The 25,435-nt window shown below is 35.8% G+C and overlaps 1 protein-coding gene and 1 pseudogene across 1 annotated transcript in view; both read right to left on the bottom strand.

Annotated features, from left to right (window-relative positions):
- Positions 1–1,839: 1,839 nt before the first annotated feature.
- LOC110199243 (solute carrier organic anion transporter family member 4C1-like) overlaps positions 1,840–25,435 on the bottom strand; it is a 111,699-nt gene continuing 88,103 nt past the window's right edge. The window contains exons 12-13 of the mRNA XM_020973998.2: positions 18,613–18,750; positions 1,840–3,489 (exon numbers count right to left, since the gene is read on the bottom strand). Of these exons, the coding sequence (XP_020829657.1) occupies positions 3,344–3,489; positions 18,613–18,750 (284 nt within the window). The 3' untranslated portion in view covers positions 1,840–3,343. The remainder of the gene's footprint in view (positions 3,490–18,612; positions 18,751–25,435) is intronic.
- Positions 4,067–5,405, bottom strand: LOC110199245 (DNA replication complex GINS protein PSF2 pseudogene; annotated as a pseudogene).

Raw genomic sequence — 25,435 nt, forward strand, 5'->3', positions numbered from 1 at the left:
TCCACCTGATTCTTACTCTGCAACAATTTAGGAGCATATGAGACTATTTCCAGCTTTCTTCTCCCTCATCATGAACTCTAAAAGACTGGTCCTTTCCTCTCAGATTTCCATCATTTATAGCTCAGCAGTCAGTTCATTCCTGTCTTTTGGACAGAATATGATTCAGAAAAGAATTTATTGTTGGTTCTTTCATCTTTTGAAGTAGGAATTTATCACTGAAGAAATGACTAGTTATCCTGCTTTTGACAAAGAAAAAGAAAGCTCCAGCACATACGTGGATAACTGAAGTCTCTCATCACTACCATACTGTGCTGCTATGCTAGCCCTGTGATTTATTTCCTTAGATATAGTATTGTTAGAAGGAAGCTTGTTTTGTAGTGATGTATAAATGAAAATTTCTTTACATAATTCTGGTGAATGTGTATTTATTTACCTGAAAGTGGCAGCAACCCTGGGATTTTGGATGAAGGTACGGGAGTCCTTACCTAATCCTCACAGAGTAGGGGAGCAGCTGCTTAGCAGAGCTAGCAGCTAGATGGTGGAGTGGATAGAACATTGGGCCTGAAGTCAGGAAGATTCATCATGAGTTCTATTCTGGTCATGTGAGCTGTGTGACCCTAGGCAAGTCACTTAACTGTTTGCCTCAGTTTCCTCATCTGCAAATTGAGCTGGAGATGGCATATCACTCTAGTGTCTTTAGCAAGAAAAGCCCAGATGGGGTCACAGAGTCAGATAAACCTGAAAAACGACTGAATAACAACCATTAGCATAGGCATCTTAAGGCAAGAAGTTTGATATCATCTTTCCCCTCTCTCCCACCATGGATCTCCCAGGGAGGGAGACGCCCTAGCTGGTGGGCCAGGAACACTAAAGGTGGTACAGGGCAAGTCATAGTTATCAACCCTGGCACTGGGATAAGCTGCACTCAAGAGCATAGTGACTGCTTAGCTACCTTAAAACAGATGTATCCTGGGCATAGGACTTTACACATACTGGGGACCTAAAAATTTTGTTTGGACTTAAATTGAAATTTTAGTATCATGGAGGCCACAAAGGGCACAATCCTTCTACAGACTAATGTGAGTATAAGACTTAATAAGTGTTTTCTCCTGGGAAAATATATTTTGTTTATGCTGCTTACCAGAAATCTCAATCCATTGTTGATTTATGACTGGCCTGAATTTTCAGTCTGTTCTCATTTATTTCTGAAATCTTTGTGTTAGTATCGCAAAGCTATGTTTGATAATCCATGATTACAAAAATATGGCATGGCGCAGCAGGGAGATCTTCTGGAATCAGAAGATATAGATTAAATCCCACTTCTTCCAAATACGTCCTGTGTAAAGTTGGGCAAATCCCTTACCTTGTTGGGACTCAATATCCTCCTCTGCAAAATGAGCAGTTAGGCTTGATAATTTCTAATGTATTTTCCATCTCTTCTCTCTATGATCTTATGATCTATGGTGTACTCCAGTGATCCAGTGTACCTGCTGGATCTAGTGTTTGGAAGAAGGGAGGGGAAAGGAAATGACTAAGTAACATTTCAGATATGAAAACAGCTGCAAAATTAAACTGACTCTCAAATATAGAATCCTATTAGACTACACTTTTGAAATGTATTTTTATTTCTAAAATTATATTCAAGTGACTGTTAGCCACATGATCCTGGGCAAGTCAAATGCTTTCTGAGACTATAAGTTGAAGAACACTTGCTGGTACACACTGGGCAGCGAGAATTTCTTCACTAGGAATTCCCTAAGACAATAAAATCAGATATCAGTACAAAAAAAAAGCCAGTATCAATTTTAAACATTTATTTTATTTCAAATTGATCAAGGCCAAGCTTTTACAGTCTTTGGAAAATTTAAAAATTCCAAATCAATATATTTTATTACATAACCTTGGTAATTCAAATTATCTGAAAATGAATACACGTGTTCTTTATAAAAAACATTTTCTAAATAGATCCAGAATTGTATTATTTTCTCATATTTCACAGTAATAAAAAATTCCATACAACTGTTAACTATCTGAATTTTTAAAGATTCATTTATATTTTCTAAAAGAATCATACAGAATTTTGGAAGAAGCAAGATTCTCTGCTTTTCAGTTTGTTCTGAGCTTAGCCTGGTTCAAGTCAAAGAAGACCTAAGCTAAAGGAAGTATTTTACTTATTTATCACCAACTTCATACTTATTTCACCTTAGCCATGACCTTGAATAGGCTATACAAAAAGATTCTCTAGCAGTTCACCAGCAGAAAGATTTCATGTTTCCCTTATTGAACCATGGAGGGCTTTTTTAGGTTATAGAAGACTGATGTTATTTCTAAATAGTGAAAAACTGGGGTGATCCAAATATGATTTTAATTTATGTACCCTATTGAATAAACTTTTTTATTTCTCACATAAATTGTTTTAAAGCACTTTTTTGGTAACAAGGTTTAGATTGAGAAACCTTTTCACATTTGGAAAATGTGTAGACATTTTTTATCCACTGAAAAGGTGTACTTCACTCATGAGGGTTTAAATATGATGTACTGATTAATTTTTTAAAAAGACAATGCTAAAATAAGAATTACAAATCAGGGATATCAACAAATTATTCTAAAAAAAAAACCACCTTCAAGTCAAGGCAAAAGTGTCAAGGTTCTTTCATATTATATTCCATGACTAAAAGGATAAAAGAAAGTTGGAACCAACCATGCACAGAAAGCCTCTGAAAGTAGGCCAAGTCCAGAGCAAAAGGAGAAAAAATACGAAATCATACACTGAAGCTATTTTAATTAGAAATTGCATAATATGTTAAATTCATGTGTTATTTTAAATAATATTTTTTGGGGAAAAATTTGATGTAAATTCTGAGGATGCAGAATTGGATTAGAGATAGAATAGTTAGTAAGATAAGTAAACATAAATTTTGCACAATGAAATAGACTTTTTGATGGCACTTTAATAGTCCTTTGTACTCAAAATTGTAATTATTAATGGGTTGTCTTTGCCTCCTCTATTTAGCTCACATAGGGTTTTTTTCCCCCCTTACGATTAAAGGAGTATGCTTTTCTTTTATTCACCATTATTCACCATAATGCACATGTGTATGTTTATTTTTTGGAACTGTTCATAGTTTTGGGGGGTCATTATTGGGCACATAGTCTACTTTATTACATTTGAACCCAAAATCAAAATTTGCACGTACCTAAAACTTTAATTGATAAATATATGAAATAAATTATATAAAAATAATAATGTAAATTTTTATATAATTGCCCAAAATTGCAACTGTACCATGCAGCCATAACACATCAATCTGTCAGTTATCAAATGTTCTCTTCAGGTTTTTTTTTAAAAAGTCTTGGTTTCAAGATCCATTTCTTGTTCACCCTCTTGATTGGTTGAATGCAATGATCCACTTGCGTCTGATGAAGGAGGTCTGTATAATATTAGTGCAAAAGTATTGAAGAGGATAGTAATTATTTTACAAAGGATACCTGAAGTAAAAAAAAAAAAGAAATGCAATGATCAGTTTAAGTTTCTAAGTATAGTAAAAATATTTCTGTAAATATTGTTTTTTGACTTGATCTCATTTAAATCATAAAATAAATAACAAAATGAGGTTTATACATTTTATCAGCAAAAGTTTATATTCCTCTGTATCTACTCTAATTTATCTTAAGGAAAATGGGTGCACATTTCTGTACAGATACACAGCTCTTAGATTTCTTTTTTTTCAAGACTTTACAAGTTTATTGGCAAACAACCGACCAAGTGTTGTTTTGCGTGCAATTCAATTTAGACTTCAAAATGACTTAATAATGAAATGGTTGGTCTAGCTCATTCAGCCATGTTGACACAAAAGCCAAGTGACTATTTACTATTACTGTAATACTGGGCAAAAAACCCCAAACCACTCCACCGTTTCTGGGGTTGATTCAGTCTACATGTTTCACCAGAAAGAGCCTAAGCAAACCACAACACATTAACATCAGTAACAATCCAGTTAGGCTAGTAGAAAATGAAACAAAGCAGATGAAATTCTAAATAACATCCTCATTATTGTGCCACTGGTATCTTATGAAAATATACATGAAAAAGAGAAACAACATCCTGCTGGTAAGGAAAGGGTAAATTCAAAAACCTTCAGCCACCAATGTCTAAATACCAGACCACCATTTATCTCAGCAGGACAGGGTGAGGGTGAGGAGGTGGATGGAATCTGCCAGGGAGAAGAAATTGTTTTGCAACAGGGATACTCAAAATAGACATGGGCCCAAAGACATCCTCTGAAAGTGAGGGAGGCCTGATGATTAATATTAAGTCAGGAAAGGGTGACACTGCCCTTTGTCATCTACATGTGCTTTTGACATTCTGAGAACTTCCCAACTACGGGAAGTTTGTTCCTGAAAAGTGGGCAAGGTACCAAACTAGCCTCCTTTTCACTGCCTCCCCTCAGTCTTACAAAACTTAGGAGGGGGTCTCTCTTGCTACAACATTTTCCTCTAAAAGTCTTGAGACTGAGCACTCTCTGCAGGATGGAGGTTTGTACATATGATTTAGGGCTTCTGTGACGAAAGCTCCAGTAGTGTTCTTCTCAATCAAGCTTAGGTTATCCAGTTTGGCATGTACTTCCTGCTGTTTGATAAAACTGTCTGCAGATACATGGAGTTTAGCTATTAAGAGTATCCCAAGTATCCTTAATCAGGGTCCAGATCTCATCTGCCTTGGGGATGTTATCAGAAGTATGATTTAACAATAATTTGGTAAGTTCCATGTAGTAAGGACCAGGCTTTGGGGTAAATGTTTCCTCTTTTCTCTCTTGATCTCATATCTCCTCCAATTTTTCAACATCCATCTATTCAGAAGGAATCACTTGACACTTACATATCTGTTTTAAGTTCATTAACAGCCAAAGAGGTACTTCTACAAGTAAACCAGGATTAAAAGGTCCCAGATCTCCCCTGATAAAGTAGATCTTGTCCGGACTGAAATTTGGGATGATGGTGACACTATCTCCTTGGCCAGGAACTCCACCTCAGCTGAGTCCATGGGTCCAGTCTGGGGTCCTCCAGATCAGAACCCCGGGGTCAGAGAGCTCTTAAGGTTTGTTTGGTTTTTTTAAGCAATTGGGGTTAAGTGACTTGCCCAGGGTCACACAGCTAGTAAGTGTCAAGTGTTTGGTCTGAGGCCAGATTTGAACTTAGATCCACCTGACGTCAGAGACAGTGCTCTATCCACTGTGCCACCTAGCTGCCCCAGCTCTTAGATTTCTTATAGAGTCCAACACAAAAATAACGAGTGGTGTTGCTTCCTAACATGTTAATTATAAATTCAAAGAAAAGCTATTTTCAAGTTTAAAATATTAAAAAGATTTAACTCGACGCAAAGCTTTAACTCTTTTGGAAATGCACTTCAGATTTTGAAACCACATAGTGCTTCATAAACATATAGAAAAATTAGAAATAAGAAATGATTGACATCTCTATTTTCCATGTTTGGCTGGCCATTACCACGCATAAAATAGACATGTTAATTACTCTCCAGGTCTACTCTTAATGTTTCATTGGGGTTTTAAGAGTACTCTAGGTGTTTAAGAATGATACCAACAGAGTGCATCTACTAAGCTAAAAATGACTGAAGTATAGGCCCAATTGATGAAATTTACATCTATCATTCTGAAGTCCTTCCTAGCTAAGTTTGGAGAAGTTCATCACCAAGTTGGCTATAGGACAATACATTTTTCAGCCACACAAAATATCCACAGTGATCTGATTTATAGAGAAGTTATGATATGCACTAGTGGAGGATGTTCCCATATTGATAAAAACAGAGATCTTTGAAATATTGAAGCATCTGAACTCATACAAATATATACCACTGTTAATGAATACATACAATTTTAGAGCAATGACGTTAATTATGTTAAGTGTTGATGCTTAGAAGGACAAACAGGAAAATGGAACTAGGGACAAGGAAAAATAGTCAATTTGGAGAAATCTTTGCATAAAATCTGATAAAATCTGATATCCAAGATATATAGAGACAATACTAATACATAAGACCATTACCCATCAAACCTTTGGCAAAATGATGTGAATAGTTTTCAGAGGAAATGTAAATTGTCAACAACCATATGAAATATAACCCAAATCACCAATAATGAAAGAAACAGAAATTAAAACAATCCTGAAATTTTATCTTACATCCAGAACACTGGCAAAGATGATAAAATAGAAAATCAATTATTTAAGGGGCTATGTCATGAGGTTAGGGAAAGACAAACCTACTAATACGCTACTGGTTAGTCTTGCCATTTTGAAAAAGGATTTGAAACTGTGTTTGAAAACTGACTTAAATCTTTATACTCTTTGTCCCAAAATCCCATTACTAGGTACATGTAGAAAAAGAAGTCACAGATAACGGAACCTAAAATATTTATAGTACTTTTTGTGATAGCTAGAAACTGAAAACAAACTGCATATCCATAGACTGTGGAATGGCCAAACAAATTGTTATAGGTATAATGGAATATTATTATACCACAAGTAACAAAGACTATGACGAATTCTGAGAAATTTGGGATACTTTATAACAACTGATTAAATAGAAAAAAGAACAAAACATACAAAGACCACAAAACTCCAAAGTATCTGTGATCCTTCCAACAATGCAAGTCACAATACATCCATGCCTCTTGCTCATTCTATATCATCACAGTATATAAATATGTATATAAATATATATGCATATATATAAATATGTATATATGTGTATATATACATATTATGTGTTTGTATATATCTATATTTAGTGTACCTTCTTTGCATTCCCAGACATTATGGGGATGCCAGTGATGCACACAGTCTGTCTATCAGTTAGCCCTTACTCTTCTGAATGATAGTTTAGTATTTTTTTCTTTACATTATTATCATTTTTTCAACCCATGAGACGAAGAAAAATAACTACAATAACACAAAAATAGCAATTGACATTAGAAATTAGATTAATTGCAGACCACTTCAGTCTATATTAGATAGGGAGTTGGATTTGGAGTCAAGAAGGTCAAATTCTGCCTCAGGCAGTTAAAAGCTGTGTGACCTTTGGCAAGACACTTAATGTCTATTAGCCTTAGTTTCTTCATTTTTAAAATTAATATAATGAAAGCACTTACTTTATACAATTGTGAGGATAAAATGAGATAATGTCTATAAAATGCTTAGCAAATATTAAAGTGCTGTATAAGTGTTAGCCATTGTTAATACTGTTGTTATTATTACTATTATTATTATTGCCTCTCTTAGTAGAGATACGGTGAACAAAGCATATGTTGTCAGACATGATCGTTGTTTTAATTTGCCTTTTAGATTTTATTTATTTATGGGTCACAATTTTTAAAAGTGTAAAAACATTTTTCTGGCACATTTGGTTATAAATGAAATGGGTAGCACAACTATTTAGTAAAATTTGTATGATGTATAATAGCATTTTATATAGTGGTTTAAGGTTTGTAAAACATTTTACATATGTTTCCTCATTCAAATCTTTTTAAAAACTTTTTTCCCAATTACATGTAAAAAACAATTTTAACATTCTTTTTTTCAAAATTCTCTCCTTCCCTCTCCTAAACCCCTCATTGAGAAGGGGGTGGCATTTCCAGTTGTCCTGATTTATATCTTGCCAATGGACCCAGATGGCTCTGGGTCCCTCACTTAAATCCAATTCACTTGCAAGTCATGACATCTCCTTCCTTATGTCATGGTCCTCTTTGAGAATGAAGGACAAACAACAACAAAAACAGTGAGAAGGCAAGCAATGTATACGTGTAAAACACATTTTTATGTAAAGCATGCTGTGAAAGAAAACACAAAAAAAACCCCTCCAAAAACAAATAAAGTAAAGAAAAAGTATCTTTGATCTGCATTCAGGCTCTGCCAGTTATTTCTCTGGAGATGGGCAGCACCTTTCAATATAAGTCCTTCAAAATTGTCTTGGATCATTGTTGCTGAGAATAGCCAAGTTATTCATAGTACATCATCATACAATATTGCTATTACTGTGTATAATGTTCTCCTGGTTCTGCTCACTTCATGTTGCATCAGTTCATATAAGTTTTTTCCAGGTTTTTCTGAGAGCATCCTGCTCATTATTTCTTATAACACAATAGTATTTTATCACATTCATATACCACAACTTGTTCAGCCATTCCCCAATTGATGGGCATCCCCTCAGTTTCCAATTCTTTGCCACCAAAAAAGAGCTGCTATAAATATTTTTGTACATATAAGTCCTTTACCTTTTTTTAAAAAAAAAATCTGTTTGAGGTATAGACCTTGTAATGGTATAGCTAGGTCAAAGAGTACCCTAAGTTTTATAACCACTTGGGCGTGGATCCAAATTACTCTCCAGAATGATTAAATCAGTTTACAACTTCACCAATAGGGCATTAATGTTTTAATTTTCCCACATTCCCTCCAACGTTTGTCATTTTCCTTTTCTGTCACATTAGCCAATCTGATAGATATGTAGTGGTAGCTCCAAGTTGTTTTAATTTGTATTTCTCTAATCAATAGTGATTTAGATCATTCTGTCATATGACTATAGCTTTGATTACTTTGTCTGAAAACTGCTCATTCAAATCCTTTGACCATTCATCAATTAAAGAATGGCTCTTATTTCTATAAATTTGACTCAGTTTTCTATATATTTGAGAAATGAGGTCTTTATCAAAGAAACTTGCTATAAATTTTTTTCATAGTAATGATTACCAATAGTGTTATTTTCCTCCATTCCGTTTTCCCTGTTTATTCCACTTTTTCTTTCTTCTTTCACCCCATCCATTCTGGAGTGTGTTTTGCTTCTTTTATTTCCCCTAATCTGCCCTCCCTTCTATCCGCCCCTTTCTCTCTTATCTCTTTCCCCTCCTACTTTCCTATATTGTAAGATGGATTTCTACACCCAACTGAATGTGTATATTATTCCCTCTTTGAGCCAGTTCTGATGAGAGTAAGGTTCACATGCTCCCTTCACCTCCCCATCCTCTGCTTCACTGAAAAATCTCTTTCAGGCTTCTTTTATGTCAGATAATTTACCCCATACAACCTCTCCTTTTCCCCTTCTTCCAGTGCATTCTTCTTTCTTACCACTAAATTTAAAAAAAATTTTAATGATAATCATCCCATCATATTCACATCACACTTGCGTTTTCTGTCTATGTAAACTCCTTCTAACTGCTGTAATAATGAGAAAGGTTTTAGGAGTTGCAAGTATCATTTTCCCATGTAGGATTGTAAACAGTTTAACCTTATTGAATCCCTTAGGCTTTCTCTTTCCTGTTTACCTTTTTATGCTTCTTCTGAGTCTTGTATTTGAAAGTCAGTTTTCTATTCAGCTCTGATCTTTTCATAAGGAATGCTTGAAAGTCCTCTATTTCACTGAATATGCATTTTCCCCTGAAGGATTATACTCAGTTTTGCTGGGTAGGTGATTCTTGGTTGTAATCCTCACTCTTTTCCCCCTCCAGAACATCATATTCCAAGCCCTCTAATCCTTTAATGTAGACAATGCAAAATCTTTTATTATCCTGACTGTGGCTCCAGGATACTTGAATTATTTCTTTCAGGCTGCTTGCAATATTTTTTCCTTGATCTGAGAGCCCAGGAATTTGGCTGTAATATTCCTGGGAGTTTTCATTTTGGGATCTCTTTCAGGAAGTGATTCATAGATTCTTTCAATTTCTATTTTACCTTCTGGTTTTAGAATATTAAGGCAGGTTCCCTTGATAATTTCTTGAAAGCTGATGTGAAGGCTCTTTTTTGATCATGGCTTTCAGATAGTCCAAAAATTCTTAAATAATCTCTCCTGGATCTATTTTTCAGATCAGTTGTTTTCCCAGTGAGATATTTAACATTTTCTTCTATTTTTTCATTCTTTTGATTTTGTTTTATTGTTTCTTGATGTCTCATAAAGTCGTTAGCTTCCATTTGCCCAATTCTAATTTTTAAGAAATTATTTTCTTCAGTGAGCTTTTATACCTCCTTTTCCGTTTGGCCAATTCTGCTTTTTAAGGAGTTCTTCTCTTCCGTGAATTTTTGTATATCTTTTTCCATTTCGCCAATTCTGCTTTTCAAGGCATTCTTCTCCTCACTGCATTTTTGTGCCTCTTTTACTATGTGGCCTATTCTGTTTTTTAAGGTATTGTTTTCTTCAATACTTTTTGTGGCTCCTTTACCAAGGTACTGACTCTTTTTTCAGATTTTCTTGCATCACTCACTTTTCTTCCCAATTTTCCCTCTATCTTTCTTACATGATTTTTAAAATCCTTTTTGAGCTCTTCCATGGCCTGTGGCCAATTCATATTTTTCTTTGAGGCTCTGGATGTAGGAGTTGTCAGAAAAGCCAGGTCTTTTTCATTCTGTCAGCTGCTACCATCTGCTTTAGAATTACATTTTTTTGAGTATACAAGTAAATTGTTGAATATTCAAATTTAATTAAGGCATTGTAATATGCAGTTTATTGAATTGAACCCTCTCAAGTTTATGATTGCTTAGTGGGATTCAGACACAGAATTGGATTCAAAGGTGGAAATAATTAAATACTTTACAATACAATGCAAAACAAAATGCTTTTAAATGCTTCCTTTAAAAAAAACTGTCCATTTGAAAAGCTTTTTTTATTCAGTCTACTGACAATAAAAAGCTACAAAATGAAATTTTACACAATAAAAGCTAGCTATATGAATTTAACATAATTGTCTCATTCATGTAATACATATCTTTATTCCACAAGTACATTACTAAATGATAGAGAATGTCTAATATAACCATTTCTACAGAACTTGAAAATAAATTTCTAGTATTTTTGAATTTTCATTAGGACATAATATATTTTTGATGATAGAAGAAACTTGTGAAAAACGCACTTAGGAACACGAACCTAAAGCAGATTATTTATCAAAGCTTTTTCTTCATTGCCTGTCACTCACTCTATCATTAGAACAGTATGGGACTTTCTCCAGCTGTCTTGTACAATGTGAAAGGCTTCAGCATCTTTTTTTACTATATGCTATTTTTTTCTCCTTTGAATGCAACCAGAATGACTTTACCTGTACTTGTTTTAGATGCCCTTATTTGAATTCCACTTATAGTTATGGTGTTTCTTGTGACCCTTTGAAGGTTTTTAGAGTTAAAGACATTAGCATCCAAATCTTCCTTTTTGTAGTCTATGGCTGGAAGCAAAACAAGACAATTCACTACTGTTCATTACCTGTAAAACCTGACATGGAGAAGTAGGCATATATATCTTTTTCCAATTTGGTGACCTAAACTTTTGGTTTGGCCAGTTACTGTCAATCTGTAATGGCACTGCTAGAGGTTCCACACTGCAATCTTTGAGTCCTGACTGTTACTTTTAAGAGGTGTGGAAAGTGAAAGATCTAAGGTAAGAGATTCTTCTCCATTTTTATAAATATAATATGTAAGTAAACGTTTGGATCTGACCTTCAATCTTTTAGGGCCAATAACATAAACATCATATCTTCATTCAGTTTTTCCAGATTTTTGTGAAACAATATTTTCCCATCCACATAGACCACATTTATAGCATCCCATGATCCTACCACCTATCACATTGAATGACAGCAAAACCTCACACTGACTTTTATAGCATATGAGTTATCTCTTTTGCTCTTTTTTTAATCACTATCCATTATCTCCATTTCACCCCCTTTCTCCACTTACCTGATTTCAATTTCTTCACTCCCTGCACTAAGAGGTGGTGCCATCTTGAAATACTTCACCAATCACATCAGTTTATTTTACTTAGCTATACTTTATTAAAAGATATACGGCAGTGGGTTTTTTTTTTAAAGCAGTAATTCAATCTTTTTCTTTGAAGAACAAGTGGGAAGCACTAATATATCTATGTGTATGAGCATACCTACATTAACATGTTAGTACCTAGAGTAAATATTAAAGCACGTGTGAATGAATGAACTCTCTTCTTCCTTTGGCAGAAGTATAACTTGTTTTGTTTCATGCGTACAGAATTTTGATGCCTTACATGGTAAGTTTCTGGGTATGTGGAGATTAGTGAGGATGAAACAGGTGAAACAGAAACTTTGATTTATTTAAAACAATTGGAGAAACTGGGCAGAATTAGCAAAGGATTTATCATTTAATGTGCCCAGGACTTAGAAAGTTTGCTCTGTAATACAAATAGGAAGACACTATATGTTAACCTTTGTTGTCAATAGAAAAATGATGTAAATAAACTTCACAGTAATATGATCTATGACCTAAATGTCACATGATAATTAGCAAAGAAATAATAGAATTACTAATAGGCAAAGAAATAGTTTCTGTTAACAATGAATATGCATCAGCATGTCCCTTTGGTAAAAAGGCTAGAATTTAACTAAGGAATTTCACAGAGGAACTAAACTAAGGCTTTGGTTTGGAAGTTATTGGAATTTAATAATCATACAGTAATCTGTAGAAACACAGGTAGATCCTTGATCATAAATGATTTATGACCATTTAGGGTATCTAAAGTAGGATAGGGAAATTCCGTTGAAGCAGAGATGATGGAATAGGATCACAGACAAAAGATGACTGTATAGTTAATAGGACTGATGGAGGTATGGTCAACAAGGTTGACTATTTCCTCTCTGATTATACATACCATCTCCTCTATTAATTTAGCAGCCCAAGATTGCATTAACTATATTGACTGGCACATCACACTGCTGAGTTATATTTAGCTTGTAGTTTTTCTCACATGACCTTCTTTATAAACATTTCCCCAATCCTGTACATATATAAAGGATTTTTAAATTATTTGAACTACCTCCATGTTCAAGAATTCCAAAATCCCTTTATCTGATCATAATCTCTTGGCTTTTCACTTGTTTCTCTGCATTACCCTACAAAATCCTACTCTTTGCCCACATTGTGACCTCCAATCCCTTTATCTCTCAATTCTCTCTCAGGCCATCTCCCCTGTACTAGCCACTCTTTCCTCTTTTCCCCATCTTGTTCCCTTGCTGAACCAATGCAACTCTACAGTGTCCTCTCTTGAATTCCTTATTATTTTGCCAATTATTCACTGCCAAGACTTAGCTTTGGATTACTCCCACCATTTGTTATCTTTGTTCCTGAACATGTGCTGATTAACAAAGGTGGAGAAAATCATACAACCATTCTGACTGGGTCCCCTACACATTTTTGTTACACGACATCAACTGGGTACTCACTTCTGCTAGACAATCCTTCTATACCTGCTTTATCAACTCTTTATCCACTCTCCACAGAGGTTCTTCTGTACCTTTTTAACCCTCCTCAAACTTCTATGGCTGCCTCTCCACCACCATCCTCTCAGCTTAAAACTTTACTTGATATTTTACAGGAAAAATTGAGACCATTCACTGTGAACTCCCTTTTCTCCTACTCCTTCATCTCTGATCACTTAGATGCCTTCTGCCACTATTTCCTCCATTCACTCTGCCTCACAAGATGAGGAGGCTTTTCTCCTTACTAAGGCTAACCACTCTGCCTGCTTAAGTAATACCATTTCATCTCTGTTTCCTCTAACAAATTGCTGCTCACCCCTGTCATTACCACCCTACTATGTATTTTCAACCTTTCCCTCTCTACTGGATTGACGGCAAATATGCCCAGATCCCCCTCATCCTGAAGAACCCCTTACATGATCCTTCCATTGTGCAATTAGATTGTAAGTTCCATGAGGGCAGGAACAGTCTTTTACCTGCACATACTAGGCACTTAATAAACGTTTATTAATTGATTACCAGCCCCATATCTCTTCTGCCCTTTGCAGCAAAACTCCTTAAAAAGGCTGTCTAGAATAGATGCTTCTACTTTCTCTCCTCTTCTGTTATCATACCACTGAATCTACTTTCTCAAAAGTTACCAATGATCTCTTAGTTGCCAAATCCAATGACCTTTTCCCAGTCCTCATTTTTCTTGACTTCTCTGTAGCCTTTCATGATCACCCTCTCCTATCTGATATTCTTTTCCCTAGGTTTTTGAGACACCATTCACCATTCTCCCTAGTTCTCCTCCCATCTGAATGTTCCTTCTCTATCTCTTTTGCTGTATCCACATCCAGGTCATGCCCTCTAATCCTAGTTGTCCCTCAGGGTCCTGTTTAGGACCTCTTCTTCCTCTATATTACCTCACTTGGTGATCTCATCGACTCCTATGGATTTAATTATCATCTTTATGCTGATGATTCAAATCTTCCTATCCTGTCCTAACCTCTTTGCTGACCTTGAATCCTGCATCTCCAACTGTCAGAAGTCTCAAGCTGAATGTCTGCTAGATATCTTAAACTAAACGTGTCCAAAACAGAACTTATCTTTCCCCCAATCCCTCTCTACTCCTACCTTCCCTACTACAACACTGTCTTAGATTCCCTTGCTTACAACAAAGAAGTCATCCTCAAGTCTTCACTCTCTCTTTCCCCCTATCCAATTTGTTGCCAAGGCCTGTCAATTTCCCCTTTGCAATATCTCTCCAATACATCTCCTTCTCTCCTATAACACCACCACCACTCTGGTGCAGGACCTCATCACCTCATACTTGAACGACTAGAATAGCCTGCTAGTGGGTCTGCCTGTTTTAAGTCTCTCTCCAATCCAATTCAGCTTTCGTTCAGCCACTAAAACGATTTTCCTAAAGCCTAAGTCTGACCATATAATACATTTCTCTCTCACCTCCTGACCTTCCCCCCACCCAAATAAAAAAAAATCTGGTGGCTCCCTATTGCCTTTAGGATCAAATACAAATACAAAATGCTCTGTTTGGCTAACCTCCCCCTACCTTTCTAGTCTTCTTATACTACATATTCTTTGATTCAGTGACACTGGGCTTCTGGCAGTCTGATTAACAAGAAACTCCATCTCTTGGCTCTAGGCACTTTCTCTGGCCATCCTCCATGCCTGGAACTGTCTTCAGCTGCACCTACTGACTTCTTTGGCTTCCTCTGAGTCTCAATTAAAATTCCTTTTTATGCAGCAAGCCTTTCCTAATCCCTCAATTCTAGTGTCTTTCCTCTGTTGATTATTTCTTATTTATGCTATGTTTGGCTTGTTTGCATGCATTAGATTTTGAGCTCCTCAAGAGAAGGGACTATCTTTTGCTTCTTTTTGTACCCCCAATGCTTAGCACATAATAGTCACTTAATAAATTTTCTACTGATTGAACTTGTGAAGAACTTTATTCCTATTATATTTTTTTCTTGTTACCTTTAATGAATTGTTCATTAAAAAAAAATTCCTGCTTCTGTCATTCATTTTACCTAGGCCCCCCAGCTTCATGTCAAGTGTAAGTTCCACTTATGTTATCATTTAAGTCAAAAAATAATTAAAAAAAAGAATTTGGCCAATAACAAAAACCTGTAGGATTCCACTAGATATTTCATCAACAACAATCCATGCATTAATCAACAGTTTCTGGATTTGGTTAACCACCTACAAACTCATTTATTATTCAGTCTGTCTATCTCTTTCTGTCTTGCTAACAAGAATACTGTGAGAGCCTTTGTCAAATCATATAAAAACATTCAAATATAATATGTCCATAGTATTCAACTGATAATGTTAAAAAATGGGAATCAAGCTAGTCTGGATTTAGTCTTGTTCTTAATTATAGTCATAATTAGTAAGTTTGGCTATTTCTATTCTTATTGTAAAACATTCAGAGAAGAAGACAGTTCCCTTTCATAAGTGCTCATATCCTTAAACCATTCTTCATTTGACATGAATTAAGGTAGGCTTCATTCAACCTGGTTACCCACCTGCAAATTCATTTGAATTTTGTCAAAGGCTCTTTTGAAACATGGAGTATAGAACTGAACAAAATTCTCCAAAGATGCTATGGTCTGCACAGATTACAGTACAATTATTATTCCTATCAAATTAAATACTATAAGCCTATCAATGCATCCTAAAATCACATTATCTTTATTGAAAGTTATGCTCCACTGTTGCCTTATATTGACACTAAGTCTTTTTCACATGGATTGCTATTAAGCTATATCTTCTACACTCCCTGGTCTCTAGTTGTATATTTGATTTAAACAAAACATCTGTGTGTAAGGCTTTACATTTTACTCTATTTAATATTATATTGCTAAACTGAACTCACTATTCTATCTTACAGAGATGTCTTTGGATCCTGATTCTGTCATCTATTATTTCCATTATCTTTTTTAGCTTTAGGTCATCAAAAAACTGAATAAACGTTCTCCTATAGCTCTATCACAGCCACTGATAACAGGATAGCGTCAAGGACAAAGCTCAGTACCATCACTGGAGACAGTGTCTCTTGCCAAAAATAACCTTATAAGGAAGCCTGTGTTGGTAGTACAATTGGATAGCAACTGCAATTACTGTATTTCACCACATAATTGTCACCACCACATAAATGTTGCAATCTCTTTTTCAATCCAAAAACTGGTTTATAACCTTTCATTGCATAATCATCTCATGGTACAATTCTGTTTGTCACATCACTTAAAAGATAAACAGAGCAGCAATGTATTTACCAGTGGCATATGGATACACATTTATTTTTCAAAAGTATTGTGACCTGAGAGCCTAGAACTCTCAGTGCATGACAATTCCAGGCATGGAGGATGGCCAGAAAAAATGCCTAGCAATAATACTAAATTTAAAAAAAATTTAGTATATTTCCTAAAGCCAACTTGTGTGGTTTGTTTAGAGCACTACAGTACTAACAGTACTGTCACTCAACCCAATGAAGAGCTGTAGGCACAAGGGGAGCAAGAACGCAGGTGAAGCTGCCATGAGTAAGTCACTGATACGGTAAGACTTGCATCTTCCCAATTTTAACATATATTCATGAGTATTCCATGCATCCTAATTTTGTACCAGAGAAGGCCTTCATTTGACAAAAATATGCATATATATGGAAAACCATGCTATACATATTTCCATCTAAAAGCTCCTTATCTGGAGGTAAACAGTATCCTCCTTCATAGGTCCTCCATAGTTGATTTGAGGACTTATAATACTCAAAATAACTTAATTGTTCATTCTTTGAATAATATAGCTGCTACCGAACACAATGTTCTACTGGTTCTGCTCATTTCACTCTTCTTTATTTCATTTAAGTTTTTCCATATTCTTCCAAAATCAACCAGCTCAACATTTCTTCACAGTAGTGCTGTAATCACAGTCACAATCATATACCACAACTTCTTCAGCCATTCTCTAACTGATGGACATCCCCTCAATTTCCAGTTCCCTGCCATCACAAAGAGAGCTGCCATAAATATTCTAGAACATAAAAGTTCTTCTTCCCTAATCACCTTAGGAAACAGACTCAACAGTGGTATTACTGGATCAAAGGGCACACACAGTTCCACAACTCCTTGGGCACAACTTCAGATTATTCTCCAAAATGGCTGGATCAGCCCCACATTTCCACCAGCTGTGCACCAGTGTTCCAATTCCTCCCCTCCAACACCTGTTCCTCCTCCATCATTCTGGCCAATCTGATAGGTGCGAGATGATAACTCAAAGCTGCTTCAATTTGAATTTCTCCAATCAACAATAACCTAGAACATTTTTCATTTGACTACATATAGCTTTGATTTCTTCATCAAAAAGCTGCCTGTTCATATCCTTTGACCATTTATCAATTGAGGAATGATGCATATTCTTATAAATTTGACAAAGTTCTCTATATATTTGAGAAATGAGACTTTTATCTAGCACAGAACAAAAGACAACTTAGAAGAAAGCATGGAAAAGCAGGTAATTTTGAAAATATATAGGAATGTAAACTGCTTAAACTAATCAATTCCTTTATGATTTCTCACTGTTTTTTGGCTTTTTCAGGATAGGAGAGGTAATAACTTTCTTCATCAAATAGGTATTATTACTTTTAAATTAGTATTTCTATGAATTGCAGACCTCACTAAGTTATAATCCAAGGATATATGCTTATTGTAAAACATTTTGTTTCAGAAAGACATGTTGACTTATAAATTACCATCTATTTTTTTTAAAGTTTAATGCATTTTTGTTTTTAATATCAAAATGATTTATTTATATGTCCTTTGACCACTCTCCTAGGCCTTCCCTTGTAATAAAAAAAAAAAGTCAAACATAATCAAACTTAAGATCTTGACATTATTTAACAGCAAAACATATTTTCTCAAAATCAGATGACTTTCAAAGTAATTGCAGAAATGTAAAGGCAAGTGTAAAATGCTAAACAATCCAGCTGAAACAGGGAGCTAATTATATTCACTCAACTAGAGCTAATTTAGGATAACTTGCAAATCTCCATGCGAAAGATTACTTAGAAGCAATTTGGAAAATCACTTAAATGGGGAAAAATCATTAAGACATCACCATTAACACAATCAAAAATATTATTTGTGTATTTAATGAAATCAACTCCTCAAATATGAATACAAATGACTAAGTTTCTTCATATATTCCAAAAATTCATGAAAACATTCATTTATTAAAAGAAATTAATTCTTTGATTGGGGGAAGATTGTTTATAAATGATGATAGTTTAAGCTGTTTTTTTCACTTATTAATATGTCATAATGTGGTCACTTACTTATTCCTACTAGCATGTAGGCCATTTTGAAATTGTCATAAATCCGACAAGCTCCTCTAACTCCACAATCGTTAAGGTCCCACAGTACACAAGAGCTGTCTATTGCAATGCCAAAGTACATCGGTCCAGGAATGGTGCCTATGAGCAATGCAGTTACATATGAAGAACCCATGAGAAAAGACTGCACATTAGGATCATGTTCTATTCACCATATTTAAATATATGCTCATATTTCCAGCATCCAATAAACATTATTTAACATTTTCATGCTGTTTCAGGGCAGCAGGAAGCATTGTATGTTGAAATACGTTAGCTCCTTAAGGTAGGGATTGTTAGATTTTTATGTCTGTCACCCAGCACCTAGCAGACTCCCTTGTATGAAATCAATAATTAATGAATTGAACTTTAAGGGAAGCTGGAAAAAAATTCTCTGTAGGCTTTCCCATTTAGTAAAAAGCCTTTTCATTTTAAGATAGTTTAAATGTAGTCTTGCCTACCAGTGGAGGTACTGGAAGATAAATTCTCAAAATTTATTTCATATTTATGATTCTGCGAATTCAGTTTGAGATCACTTACTTTGAGCAGACTACAAATAGATAAAGTAAAATATTTAGACAATAAAAACTTCAAAGTTCTGTGACACCACTAACATGGGTCTACTAGGTCTCAAACAATAAGTCAGACAGGTTAATAGCAACAGAGCACCAACATCTACCTGTTGAGCACTGTGTCAGTTTTGGGACCAAGGTGAGTGTGAGACTATTTTATTAAAAGATAATCTTAAGTGGATTTTCTGATAATAATTGTTATAATTTATATGGTCCTTGAGGTTTTTCAAAGCACTTTACATATGTTATCTCACTGGGTCCTCACCACAGGCCTTGTGAGGTAGGCACTATATTATCCTCCTCATTTGGCAGATGAGGAAACAGGCTGAGAAATACTGAATGCTTTGAGCAGAGTCAAACAGCAAATAAATACCTGGAGAAAGATTCAAACTCAGGTCTTCCCAGTTCCAAGTCCAGCATTCTATCCACTGTACACTTAACTACCTCAGTAATCTCTGAGAACAATCTCTGAGAAACATATAATCCAAGACAAAAGTATTAGCTACCTGGAAAATATCATCAGTCACTGTATGAGACAGCTGGATCAGAAATGTGACTGCATCGTATAATCCTCATTTGCTGTTTAAGGGCAGAAAACTATTTTGCCTTATTATTAGCTAATAGCATTTTTCTTCACATATCAATAAAATCCCAAATATTATATACCTAGAAAAGTCTTTTCATTTTTGTATAAGATTTATCATCATACAATGGGTCAGCTCTCCAAATGGGACAACTTTAAAGCTACCATACATATCAATAATACATTTCTTTTAGCATCCACACTAATGAGGAACATTTGATATTCCTGGCCTAAATCTCTGCATCCCACAGAGACTCCAAGGCACTGGTTTGTCTCAGGGCAGGTCTAAATCCAATGCAGATGCAAGTAAAGACAACACTCCACGATATCACTGGCCTTCTTTGAAAATGAAGGATGGACAACAACAATAACAAGACGCTCTCTAGTCTTGAGGTCATCCCCTACGCTTCCGAGGACCCTCGAGAGGGTGGGGCGATTCTGAGTACTATGAAGAATTCCAATGAATTTGAGGAAAGACTGAAGGCTGGGAGGTCTTGCCACAATCCCAAACTTTTAAATAATCTCAGAACCTGATATCTATCACAAAAGTAGAAATGTAACTATAGGTTTATACCTCGTCCTGTTGAAACATTCACAGTCCCCAGGTTCTCTGTTGACATGGAACACCCTAGAAATGAGATTTTCTGTATTTGTGTGTGTGTGTGTGTGTGTGTGTGTGTATGTTGTATGCACATGAACACACAAATATACATACACATGAAGATCTGCAGAGGAAACTCAATGGTTCTGTTCTAGTTTACAGAGGGGAGAAGAGACAGACAGATTCTGCCTAATTACCCAACCAACTACCTGTTGTCCATGGTATCAATACTGGGGCTATATACAGTTAGTTCAAGACGATTTAGTTAAAAGATACCCCTGTAGTACAGTTTCCTAACAGTCTCTGAGAGATTTCTTTAAAAATATTTTTATGTATTTCATTAAATATTTCTCAATTACATGTAAATATTTTAACACTTTTAAAAATTTTGAGTTCCAAATTCCCTTCCTCTCTTCCTGTCTCTCTCTATCTCCTTAAGAAGGTAACCAATTTACATTGATTGTACACATAAAGTCATGTAAAACATATTTCGACACTAGCCATGTTGCAAAAGAAAACACAAACAAAATAAAATAAAGAAAGTGAAAAAGTGTGCTTCAATCTGCATTTGGAGTTCATCAGTTCTGAGAGATTTTTTTAACCTGACAGAAAATGTTTCATTGAATAGATCTGTGACAAATATATCTTTGAAGAAAGTTCCACAGATTTTATTAAGCCAAGTTGTACATTTTTTCCCACAATGAGTCTATCAAGTACAATACTGTTGGAATTAGCGATTAAGTTTGTAATAGAATCTCACATTTCTGCACCTTTTGCTGGCAGAAGCTGTCTTTCTGAGAGAAGATGCCATTTGAGATACGCTAAAAATTTGGCACGTAACACAAAGGAGAGCAAGCTAAGGTGCATTAGCATAATTACTGGTTTAGCAACCTAAAGCAGTTTAACTGACATTTTCAAAATTACCTCTAGAATCTTAAAATTTTATTAATTTTTAAATATTAACCTTTACCTAAAAACAACTTAATATAAAGAAGCATCTTGGTGTAGTGGAGAGAGATTGGATTGAGAGTCAGGAGGCTAGAGTTCTATCTAGTCTTGGCTTTGCTGCTAACTAGCTGTATAATAGGAGTACTGAATGGAGTGGTGGAGGACCTGGGTTCATATCCTAGCTCTCTTACTGTGACCTTGGATAAGTCATTTGATCTCTTAGGCTTCACTTTCTTCAACAACAAAATCATAAAATTGGATTCAGTGACATCTAAGATCCTTAAGTAGCTCTAAATCTGTGATCAAATTACCTTGGGCAAATCACTTCATCTTGACCCATTTCCCTATTTGTAAAATGACATCCTCTGAGGTTTCTTCCAGCTCCTTCAATATTCTTTTATGTAAATAAAAAAAGAGGTTTTTGTTTGTAAAGCACTCTAGTTGAGTTAAAAAGAGATGTGAGAGACCTCAGTCCTACTAGAATAAACTCCAGGACACCTTATCTCATGAAAATCAATGGATCTATCAAGAAGCATTTATTTAGTGATTATTAATTAACTGCTTTGTATACCCATTGTTAAGTTCTAGAGTTGCAAAGAAAGGCAAAAAACAGTCCCTGACCTAATGACCTTACATTGTAATTGTTAAGACAATTTATACATAAATAGAGGTATATACTCATTCAACCAATCAACAAGCATTTATTAAATGCTTATCAAGTGCCTGGGGTGTATGAAGTGTTCTGGTGCTAGGGCTTGCTGAGCCCTTTTCAGGGCTGCTCTTCCATCTTTGGTGTCTGCCTATCATCCTACTCTCACTTGTGGCTCCAAGAAGCTGTGGCATGTGCAGTGGCCTCACCCTAGTAAAACTGTCTCAGTAGATGAGCTAAACCAGGTTTAAGGGTAACCAACAGACCTCAAACCCAGCAGCGAGTTAGGGAGATGTTTCCCCCAAGAATGTGAAGACTTTCTCCAATGGAACTGGCAGACGAGAACAATTAATTAGTGGTCATGAAGGTGGCTGAAGCAGGAGCTGTGAAGTGCTTAGAGTTTGGTCAGATGCTGAAGATGCCAAAGTACTCCACTGTATCCTGGGCCATCTCTAGTCATCTTGACTTTTGTCCTGCCACTGGACTTAGATGAGTCTTTTCATGCTTCTCTTGAATCTTGTATTCGAAAATCAAATTTTTTATTCAGCTCTGGTCTTTTCATCAAGAATGCTTGAAAGTCCTCTATTTCGCTGAAAATCCATGTTTTTCCTCTGAAGGATTATATTGATTTGCTGGATAAGTGATTGTTGGTTTTAATCCTAGCTCCTTTGATCTCCGTAATATCACATTCCAATCCCTGTGATCCCCTAATGTAGAAGATGCTAAATCTTATGTTATCCTGATTGTGTTTCCACAATACTTGAATTGTTTCTTTCTGGCTGCTTGCAATATTTTCTCCTTGACCTGGGAACTCTGGAATTTGGCTATAATATTCCTAGGAGTTTTCCTTTTTGGGATCTCTTTCAAAAGGTGATCAGTGGATTCTTTCCATTTCTATTTTACCCTCTGGTTCGAGAACATCAGGGCAGTTTTCCTTGATAATTTCTTGAAAGTTGATGTCTAGGCTCTTTTTTTGATCATGGCTTCCAGGTAGTCCAATAATTTTTAAATTCTCTCTCCCGGATCTATTTTCCAGATCAGTTGTTTTTCCAATGAGATTTTTCGCATTGTCTTCTATTTTTTCATTCTTTGGGTTTTGTTTTATAATTTCTTGACTTCTCATAGAGTCACTAGATTCCATTTGCTCTATTCTAATTATTTTCTTCAGTGAAGCTTTTGGACTTCCTTTTCCATTCGGTCAATTGTGTTTTTTAAGGCATTCTTCTCCTCATTGGCTTTTTGGACCTCCTTTGCCATTTGGGTTAGGCTATTTTTTAAGGTGTTATTTTCTTCAGTATTTTTTGGGGTCTCCTGTGGCAAGCTGTTGACTCATTTTTTTGTGGTTTTCTTCTATCAGTCTCATTTCTCTTCCCAATTTTTCCTCTACTTCTCTTACTTGCTTTTCAAAATCCTTTTTGAGCTCTTCCATTGCCTGAGACCAATTCATATTTTTTTGGAGGCTTTGGATGTAGGAGCTTTGACTTTGTTGTCTTCTTCTGGTTGTATCTTTTGATCTTCTTTGTCACCAAAGTAAGATTCTATAGTCTGAGTTTTTCCTACTGTTTGCTCATGTTCCCAGTCAATTACTTGGCTTTTTAATTCTTCGTTAAGGTAGGGGGGGCTCTGCTTCTAGTATGGAGGGTGTACTGTCCCAAGGTTCAGGAGTTTTGTACAGCTGTTTTCAGAGATACTTCTAGGGACCTGTAAATTTTCAGTTCTTTCAATTTGATATGATCAAAGGAGAGCTGTTTACTCCTTTCCTGGCTTGTGCTCTGGTCTATGAGTGACCACAAGCACTCTTTTCTGCCTTGGAACTGTGAGGAGAATTCTCTCTCTCCACTGCTGCCACAAGCTCTGCTATGTCAGTGCTCCTCCTTGCCCCAGGACCACTACCCAGGACTGCGACCCAGATCCAAGCATGGGCAAAAGCAAGAGAATCCTGCCTCAGTGCCAGCAAAGAGAGATCCCTGCAAACCCTTCCTGATCAGCCACTCTATCCCCCCACCATCTTTAGGCTAACAGCTTCAGAAGCAGCCACCACCTACCTTCGCCCTGAGGCTGTGCCAGGCGTCCAGATTGTGCTCCTCTCTCACCCATGTCTGACAGACCTTTCCAACTGACCTTTTCAGTTGTCTTTGGCATTTGTGGGTTGAGAAGTCTGGAAACTGCCACAGCTGCTAGTGATTCAGTCCCCTGAGTCTGCTCCATGTTTGCTGGATCCCCATCTTTGCCTGCATGGCCCATGCTGTACTGTGTTCCTGTCCCAGCTGGGTGCAAAAGACCTTTCTCGCCGACCATCCAGGTTGTCTTGGGCTGGAAATTTGTTTCACTCTTATCTTTTTGCGGGTTCTGCTGCCCTAGAATTTGTTCAGAGTCATTTTACAGGTATTTGGAGAGGTTTGGGGGACAGCTCAAGCAAGTCCCTGCTTTTACTCTGCCATCTTGGCTCTGCCCCCCTGAGAGATTTCTAAGATAAAAATTATTAGCCGACTAGATAAAACATCAATTGCTGTGTGAGACCCTTACATTACAAAGTTATAAATGCTGCCCGGAAACAATTAGATACAAAGTCAATCTGACACTATTAGCAGTAAGTGGAATTAAATCTTTATCTTCTATCTTTAATTAGAAGGCTATGATTCATAAAAAGAACCAGGAGAAATGTCTTATTTTTATCATCATCTTCTACCAAAGCTAAAAAAAATTAGACACAGAAGAATACACATTTAAAATTGTGCTACTCAAGTATGCAAGTAAAGGGTTCAGCTGGTTACTTAAAGCCTGAAAATATTTTCTCATAGAAACAACATGATAAATGGTTAAGTTCCCAGGTAAATGAGCACAAGAAACCCTTTTTAACTCATAATATAACTGAAGTATTATAATATGGCAATAATGATGAATAACAACAACAGTAGCAACAGCAACATTAAATATAATGATCAAATGAGATAACATTTGTAAAGTGCTTAGTACAGTATCTGCCACATAGCAGGTGTTATATAAATGTTTCTTTCCCTTCCCTTCTCTCTTTCCCTTCCACTGCCTTATGGCCCACGATGACTGATAATCACAAAATGCATAACATTCTTGTTGTCCTGTCTGCTACTGGAGTTGTAGCAGTGTAACTCCAGTGCGTTACAGAGGATGAGTACCCTAATGCTTTTATTCACCTGTAAAATAATCCATAAAACATTAATTATAAAAAAATAATTTCAAGACAGTGGCTTGGCCCAGGATTGATTCTATCTGGAATCCATAAAAAATATGAGAATAACATAATAATAATAATATGAGATAATGTATGCAAAGTGTTTTGCAAATCTTAAAGCACTATGTAAATGTTATTATCAGAAGTGATTCAACTGTATCTTTTCTGCTGTTTTCTTTCTCCTATACTAATTCCTTAGCCAAAATTCTTCCTTATTATGTGG

The sequence above is a fragment of the Phascolarctos cinereus genome, unplaced genomic scaffold, assembly GCF_003287225.1.
Source record: "Phascolarctos cinereus isolate Bilbo 61053 unplaced genomic scaffold, phaCin_HiC Scaffold_4;HRSCAF=312, whole genome shotgun sequence".
NCBI classification, from domain to species: Eukaryota; Metazoa; Chordata; class Mammalia; order Diprotodontia; family Phascolarctidae; genus Phascolarctos; species Phascolarctos cinereus.